General features: G+C 34.9%; 1 protein-coding gene across 1 annotated transcript in view; it reads left to right on the top strand.

The window, feature by feature from the left end:
- Positions 248-8,984, top strand: part of LOC109350196 (serine/threonine-protein kinase/endoribonuclease IRE1a) — a 9,615-nt gene continuing 878 nt past the window's right edge. The window contains exons 1-7 of the mRNA XM_019591365.1: positions 248-591; positions 687-740; positions 1,606-1,849; positions 2,999-4,404; positions 5,141-5,313; positions 7,050-7,296; positions 7,914-8,217. Of these exons, the coding sequence (XP_019446910.1) occupies positions 299-591; positions 687-740; positions 1,606-1,849; positions 2,999-4,404; positions 5,141-5,313; positions 7,050-7,296; positions 7,914-8,217 (2,721 nt within the window). The 5' untranslated portion in view covers positions 248-298. The remainder of the gene's footprint in view (positions 592-686; positions 741-1,605; positions 1,850-2,998; positions 4,405-5,140; positions 5,314-7,049; positions 7,297-7,913; positions 8,218-8,984) is intronic.

Raw genomic sequence — 8,984 nt, 5'->3', positions numbered from 1 at the left:
AGAAATTAAAATAGTTAAGGGTAAAATAGAAAAATTATACTATGATAATAATTACACCATATTTTCTTATTATATATAGTAAGAAATATAGATAACTGAATTAAAAAAATATGTATCATGTAAGAGTTTTTATAAACAACTAAATTTAACAATAATATAACCGAACCTTTTCTTACTAGACTAACATTTTTTTTTAATTTTATAATTGAAACAACAAATGTATATGAAATAAGTTTTTGTTGTTCTTTCTTTGTTTGTCTTCCTTTTGGGAAGTCCAACGTAAGAATGAGAGATTATTATGTTTAAAGGGTTTGGGATCCAAACATTAATTTCAGTATCCAAACAAGCTTCGAATCTCTTCCATTTTCTTTCTCTCTATTTTCCTTCCTTCCAATTTCCATCACTATCACTTTTCAATAATTCCCTCCTCATGAAATTTCACTTTCTTCTCTTTTTCCTTTCTCTCCTTTTTCTCTTAGTCTCGTTCTTTCTCAATTCCACCCATAAATCCGATGTAACCAATTCTCATATCTCTTCTCTCAATCAATATCGTTTCAATGAACTTTCTCGATCCCTTGTTCCTATTGCATCGTTAGTTACCAAACTCATTTTTCTTAATTTTTATTTATTTTTATTTTAATTTTTGAAATTATATTGATATTTTTTTCTTCTTGTTTGAATCATAGGTATCCTCCACGGGATTTAATTTTGGAGCCAGGTCATAAAGCTCTCCCTAGCAAGTATGAAATTACACTAATTTTTATTTTTGAGGTTTATGTTAATGTTAGTGTTTGATTTTTGTTTCAGTATAATTATAAAATTAGTTATGATCAGTGTTTTAAATTGCACAAATCGACTGCAATGTTAATGTTTTGGGAGTCGCCGCATTATTTCTGCGATTTTTCGCAATTGCAGTGAACGCAACCGAGTGTGCAGTACACTGGTTATGATTGGTTAACGAGAGCGTCACCCTACACTTAAATCCTTATAACATAGGTGGTGTAATTTTCTAAAATAAGAGAGGTATCTATTTAAGCTAAACCTCATGGGAAATCGCTGTAATTTCGATTTAAACATCGAAATTGGTGGGGTTGAACCAAACCGAACTGAAAATATGGTTCGGTTTGGTTCCTTTTTGAATGAAATGTTTAAGATTGGTTTGTGGTTCTGGAGATTCAGGAGCAGCTCGAACCGAGCCGAAAACTTCGTTTTGTTTTTCTTATGGGTATTTTTTCCCTTTGAAATTTAATGATTAAGACAGGTGTGAGTTGACAGTTCCTGCTTGATGTCTTATTTGGTCATAAACTGATATCATGATCATATTCGAATAGATAAGTAGATCCTAATGACTCTGATTTTAAAGGTTGATAAGTATATGTTAAGTAGAAAGAGTCATGGAACTGAAATTTGTGTGCTCAACTGGTCTGTGGCAGAAGTCCTATTTATCGGGTTGCGTGAATAGTTAATGTTGTGATGCTATTATCACGGTTTTGTAACCTTTTTAAGTTTCTGTTTCTATGTGTGAGTGATATTCTAACCATATGATTATACTTGGTGGAATTTTTGAAGTTTCTGACTCTTTTGTTATACATTTTTATCGGACAGTAAGCCGACTACAGCACTGATTGCTACCCTAGATGGGACTATGTATATGGTGGACAGAGAAGAGAGTGGTTCCATGAAGGTGATATGGTCATTCCCAACAGGATCGCCAATCTACAATTCATACAAAGCTCCTATCAATAATGATAATGGTAAAGAAAATGCATCTGCAGCACTAATTAACGGGTTCGTGGAATGTGGGAAAGACTGGTCATTGTACATGCATGACAAGCATTTTGGCAAAATGGTATTTGTTTTATGATTAATATTAATACATTGTAATTGTTGTATTAATACTTTTCAAAAGCGAAGGCAATTAAATGGCGGTTTAAGACGAATATCCTGACTTTAACTATTGCTTGGAAGTTGCCCATATTTTTTGAAGTCTCTGATTCAATAATTGCTATTGCGTTACTTATAATTTGAATGCAATTCCAGTTACTAGTTCTTTTTAGAACCCTTAAACCTCATTTACTGGAATACTGCAATATTTGTGAATGGAATCATTTGAGTTCAGTCGGCTTTGGGGTGAGGGTTTTTCTTTCTCATAGTCCTCGTCTCTTATAGCACAGTAGAAAGAAATTAAGCTACACCTAATGCTGTGTAATCCCAAAGCTATTTTTTCTGGCTGCAACTCTTGAACTTTGTTATTTCATTGCATATTGGTGTGTTGTTTCAACTTTCTTCTCAGAAACACTTAAGTGTCTTAGGTTTGATTATGATAAGCTGTTGTACACTTGGAAAGTTCCATTCCTAATTATTTTTTCGTGGTTAGTAAATTATCAAGGAGAGGAGGGGAGGACTGGATAATGGTAAATTTCATTTCTTTGTATCACCCGTGTGCTAAAGTTTCCAAACTATATGAAAATATTCCAAGCATTTTATCTCACCGCCTTTAATATTAATGCAATGTTTGAGAAAGAAACTTTGTAAGTAAGAGAAAAGAAGTGGACCAAGGTTGATGAGTTAACTAGCCCCACTGCCGTGATCCGTTCCCTCCCCGTATTTTCCCAAATCCTGAAGCACAGCATTAATAAACCCTTGATTGGAAATGGATGGAATATTGGCTGTACGTATTAGCATTTTAAGAGAATAACAGACAAATACTCCATTTGAAGAATAGCTTCTATAGATAATATGATTCAAATGTGTTTTGTTTCAAATGTAAGCTTTTGGGTTATCTGCGACTGAGTACATATAATATGACCAATATGCATTAGATTTGTGATGCTTTACATGCTTTGTATTTCATTGCCCTTGCTGGTAATAGAAATCCTTTCAAAAAATGATATTTACCATTTCCAATGCATTGCCAAGCTTTTGTTTACCGATGTGCTGCTATTTTCTTACGAATACGGTTCTTGATGTTCTCTTGATTGGTTTATCATGTCTGCAGAGAATCTCAGAAACCATTGCAGAATATGTAGCTCGTACGCCTACCTTTTCAGAGGATGGAGCGGTTACACTTGGATCCAAAAGAAGCACTTTGTTTGAAGTTGATGCTAAAACTGGAAGGATCATTCAAATGCATGCTATGTCTGATTTTGATAATTCTTCTATACCTTTGAGTGATGACAAACAAATTGTTCCAAATACGATCCATAGACAAAATAAGGAATTTTCTGATCCTGTGAAGCGAAATTCACCAGAGATGCTGCTCAAGATATTTAGGACAGATTATTCTCTTAAATCTGTTGGTCCTGATTCAGGAATTGTTTTGTGGACCATGACAGTAGCTGAATTTGAGGCTGTATTATTATGCCAACATACCTCATTTGATGCAGAGGATGAGTATGTTTCTGACAGGGGCCTAAATTTTGCAATGCCATGTCAAGAGATGCAGCAAGTTTTTCGCCTGCAAAAGAATTTTCTGTTAGAACCTTCAATTACTGAAAGATTACCTACAGATTATCATGAAAATGATATGCTCCCAATGCCTACCCCAGATTTGATGCTTCCTTCACAACCTAGTACTGATAGATTTTTGAATGGTCATGATGGTAATATGATGCTTCCTGTTCCTCTGCCAATTTCTCTGCCTTCTCCACAACCAGAATTCAGCAACTACGACAATAATAATAATAATGTAGATGTGCTCTCTCAGCCTCCTGTGGAATTTACTACACCAGAGAAAGTTTATCTGAACAGTATGAACAAATGGTCATTACCATTACTTTCTGTATTGTTTGCGGTTGTTTCTCTACTCATCTACTATGCTCCAGTGGTTAAAAATCAAGATATATTGAAGGGCCAAAACAATGAGTTTGAATTAAAAAATTCTCCTTCTAAGAGAAAGAAAACTCGTAAGTCCGGAAAGAACAATGGTACAGTTGGCAAAAAAGAAAAGAATATGTCATCAGAAAATGAGGATGCACTGATACAAAAGAATAACGATAAAGAAGCATGTCTCTTTAATCAAGTAGATGGGCGCATGGTTGGTAAACTATTCGTGTCAAATAAAGAAATTGCTAAGGGAAGCAATGGTACTATTGTCTTCGAAGGGATGTATGAAGAAGGTCGAGCAGTTGCTGTCAAACGTCTTGTCAGGGCTCATCATGATGTAGCCAGTAAAGAAATACAAAATCTCATTCTATCTGACCGTCATCCAAACATTGTTCGATGGCATGGAGTGGAATATGATCAAGATTTTGTTTACCTTGCTCTGGAACGTTGTACATACAGCTTGGATAATTTGATTTTCAAATGTTCGTTAAAGACCAAGATGGACACAAATAAGGATAATATGCAAGATCTTTGGAAAGCAAATGGTTATCCATCACCTCTATTACTGAAATTGATGAGGTTGGTATTATGCCTTCTTGATTTAATCTATTATATATGGACATAATATGAATTACAATTTTCATATTTCTTTCTTCCTCGTTTGAAAAACACATTTCTTTCAACATGGAAAAGATGAAGAAAGTTGTTGGACCAGATGGAATTCTGGAAATTCTTAGGTGAATAGGGATTATATGGAGTATGTTCGTATTTGCCCATTAATACAAACTGGAGTGATGTCTCCTAAGAACTTCTGTGTGCTTAATGTTTTTTCTTTTGTAGTTAAACAATGATGCTTTGTGGAACTATTGTTAATTTTAGTTTGAGGTTTGAAGCAATGGTTATATAGGGTTGTTTGGTTATAGGTTAAGAAAACTTACTTTGTTGTTGATGTACAAAAGCACCAGGGAATCTACAAAATGAAAAATCTGAAATAAAAGGGTGGGTGATAAACGATGATGTTAGATCTAACTTCTACGGTCGGGGTAGATTAAATAAACAGAAGATGAGCGAGAGTTGACTAGAATTGTTTGGGCATTACGATGTTGTGGGAAAGGGTTAGTAGCATAGTTGTGAATAAGAAACATTTGTGACATGAACATGGATGATTCTATTTATTTTCCTTATAAGATTCTTGTATTTGATTGTGAGATAAGTCATCATTTCATGAATGATCTCACTCGGACGTCTACTTTCTAAGTTTAGTTTATTTTATACCCTTTTATTAACCGACTTTTCTTTTTGTGTTGCAACACAGGGATGTCATTTCTGGGATTGTTCATCTGCATGAACTAGGAATAATACATCGAGATTTGAAACCCCAAAATGTATTGATAATTGAGGGAAGATCTTTATCTGCAAAGCTTTCCGATATGGGCATTAGCAAACGCCTTCTTGAAAATATGTCTTCGTTAGCAAATAATGTTACCGGTGAGTACTCCGTACATAATTTATTTGTGTTTCCTACCTTGCATTTGCAATGAGAATAGCTAATTACGTCTAGCATGAGATAAGTCTACCAATAGATCATTGTGGTGGTTGTTAGAGTATCTTACAATATTGTGTATTTTAGCATGTCTTTGCATATCTTCGACGATCATTATAAAATTTATCATGGATGCAAAGTCTTCTAGTCGAGGAAGCAAACTTAGGGGTTGTTTCCTAATTTTATTTTCTTTACTAGTTAAGAAAGCATCTTTAAAGACAAGAGATGCTCATTATTGTAATTCAATTTGGTTTTATGCTAGGGAGGTCGACCATGAAGGTTATATACTTACTATGACGTTTGAGGGAGAGATATCGAAAGTAACAAAGCGACTTACATATGGTTTTCATTTATTTAAAGAATGCATATGGTAAGGTTCCTAGAGAGGTACATAGAATGCTCTAGAGAAGTAGGAAATTTGAATTGCTTACATTAGAGCAATCAAGGACATGTATGATGAGGTCAAGGTCGGCGTAAGAACACAATATGACTACACCAATGCTCAATGTTGAGCCCCGACCTGTTTGCATGGATCTTGGATGTGCGTACTGAGCATATCCAAGAACAGATGCCATAATGCATGCTTTTTGCGAATAATATTGTTCTAATTGGAGAATTGAGAGAGGAATTAAATGGGAAGATAAAAATGTGGACACAAGCTATAAAAGCACATCACTTCTGCGTAAGTCGAAGTAAGATGAAGTATATGGAGTGTCAGTTTAACAAGAGATGGTCAAACACTACAATAGAGGTAAAGATTAGATATCATATCATAGCACAAGTCACTAGATCTAAGTATCTTAAGTCAATCATACAACATGACTGGGGAATTGAGGAGGACGTAAACCATAAGATTCAAGCAGAGTGGATGAAATGGTGGAGTGCATCAGATATCATATGTGATAGAAAGGTGACACTCAAGGTTAAGGGGATTTAACTCACAACTATAAGATTCACAATGTTATATGAGACTGGATGTTGGATGGTAAAATGTCAAAAAAAGAATAAACTCAATGTAGCAGAGATTAGAATATTGTGTTGGATAAGTGGACACACTTGACAGTATAAGATTGAGAGTGAATGCATTAGGGGGGAAGTTGGGGTAGTTTTATTGTAGAAAATATGGTATAGTCGTGCCTTAGGTAGTTTGGAAATGTGTGGAGAAGAGCGTTCGAAGCCTCGATAAGGAGAGTAAACCAAATGGATGTTAGTTCAGTTTCTAGACACAATGGGAAGGTAAGAAAAACAATAGGTGAAACGATTAGAAAATATATAGAGATCAATGCATTATCAATGTACATGATTTATGATAGAGCATTATGATGTTATTAATTTGGGACCAAGGATTGGTTGTTGATGTACTAATTTGTCTCCTTAATTTGGGTTTGTTGTCTTATTTTATTTGTATTGAGAAATTGGAATTATACTAGTAGTAGCACATTAGTACTTTACCTAATTATTTATATAAACAGGGCCATTGGGTTAGTATTGTATCACATATTTCCCTACTAAAACCCTATTATTCTAACAGTGATCTATAAGAATTGTTCATTCACCTCTTTCCTTTTCTTATTTTCATTTTTTACAGCTAGGGCAGTATGTTTTAGTTTAATCCTACATTTTATTCAACCCGGCTTAGTATTTATCATTCTTACATCATGGTTTAATGACTTAATTGTAGGTGGTGGCAGTTCAGGTTGGCAAGCACCGGAACAGCTTGTTCAAGGACGTCAAACACGGGCTGTAGATTTATTTAGTTTAGGTTGTGTGCTCTTTTTCTGCTTGACTGGGGGAAGACATCCATTTGGAGAACAGCTTGAACGCGATGTCAATATCGTGAGGAATAAAATGGATCTATTCTTAGTGGAGTTCATTCCTGAAGCTGAGGATCTTATTTCTCGTTTGTTAAACCCTGACCCTGATCTAAGGTAGATCATCCTCACTTAATTTGATGTTGTGGAGTTATATTTTTTTTGTCATACGTTATCATAGAGCATTATGATGTAGTTCGATCCATGTAGTCGACTTTATCTAATGAGATAAAGGCCTGGTTGTTATTTTATATTTTTGTCATACCTAATATGCAAAAATGAAGGAAGAATAACTGGCCGTTTCACTACTTTTGTTAATAAAGAATAACTGGCGATGAATGGCATGTGATCGACAAAAACCAACCAAGAGGGTGAGCTTGGCGCAATTGTAAGGTTGTTGCTTAATGATCACGAGGTCACAAGTTCAAATCCTGGAAACAGCCTCTTCACTTGTTGGGGTAAGGTTGCATACATGTAACCTCCTCAGACCCCACTAAGTAGGAACCTCGTACAATTAGCCGCCTTTTATAAATTAAAATAAGTGGGACTGTTTGATAGCTCCCAATAATGAGAGACTGGAAGTATATATTTGTTGTCAAAGACCACTTCTCCTAAAAGCTCAAGTTTTTAGATAGAGGTCCAAGAATGGTGATAATATCTCTAGCATTTTTTGTCTGTAATTATCTTGTTACAAGCTAGCAGTTTCAGTTAAGTTTTGTTTTCTTTATTTTCAGGCCAAAGGCAATTGAAGTGTTGCACCATCCTTTTTTCTGGAGTTCAGAGATGAGACTTTCATTTTTACGTGACACCAGTGACAGAGTGGAATTGGAAGATAGAGAGACTGATTCTGATATTTTGAAAGCATTAGAAAGCACTGCTGCAGTGGCCTTAGGTGTAAGATGGAATGAGAAGGTGGAATCTGCTTTCCTTAGTAACATTGGTCGTTTCCGGCGATATAAGTTTGACAGCGTCCGAGACTTGTTGCGGGTTATGAGAAACAAGCTAAATCATTATAGAGAACTACCTCATGAAATCCAGGTTCTTTCTTGGACTAGCATTTACTAGATAAAATTATTCTTATCATTTTTATTTCTTGATGCCTCATTAACATGCTTGGGGAGAGGGTTTTTGCTCAACCCAACCCACCTATACTTGTATCTCACCCCCAAGCTATTGCCTGACCGGCCCGACTCACCTTGCGAGTCTTCAGAATGAAAATTGGAAACCCATACTATTTAAGAAAACAGTATAAATTTATAACAATAGCCCAACTATTCACATTCTTAAAAAGAACTACCATTCCATATTTTGTATAGTTGATGAACTTGTGAATATTTCTATGACCTATATCTAGAATTTAACCAAGTAAATAAATACTTCTTAACAGATAAGAACATAAGAAACAAATGAATACATCTTTTCCCATGCCACCAAAGGCGTTTCTTTTTTGGTGAAGTGCAGACTTGATGTTATAGTTTGAAGTCTATGCATAATGATTCAATTCTACTTGTCAGAGACATATGGGTTCTTTTGACATTACTTGTAACATAAATTTGTTTTACTTGTAAAATAAAACAAATTTTTTATTTGTGAAAATATAACTATAATAACAATCTGTACAATGAAGTTTATTGTGGATTGAATCATGGGCCAAATACATATAACTATAATAACACTAATGATTGGCTTTCATACCAGCACTAATGCATCGGATCCCATCGGAACTCTACAGTTAAGCATGTTTGGGTGAGAATAGTTCTAAGATGAGTGACTTTCTGGGAAGTCCTCATGTTGTACCTCTTTAA

The sequence above is a fragment of the Lupinus angustifolius genome, chromosome LG06 (genome assembly GCF_001865875.1).
Source record: "Lupinus angustifolius cultivar Tanjil chromosome LG06, LupAngTanjil_v1.0, whole genome shotgun sequence".
Taxonomy (NCBI): Eukaryota; Viridiplantae; Streptophyta; class Magnoliopsida; order Fabales; family Fabaceae; genus Lupinus; species Lupinus angustifolius.
The sequence above is the reverse complement of the archived record's forward strand: the minus strand, read 5'-3'. Positions and strand labels throughout refer to the sequence as shown.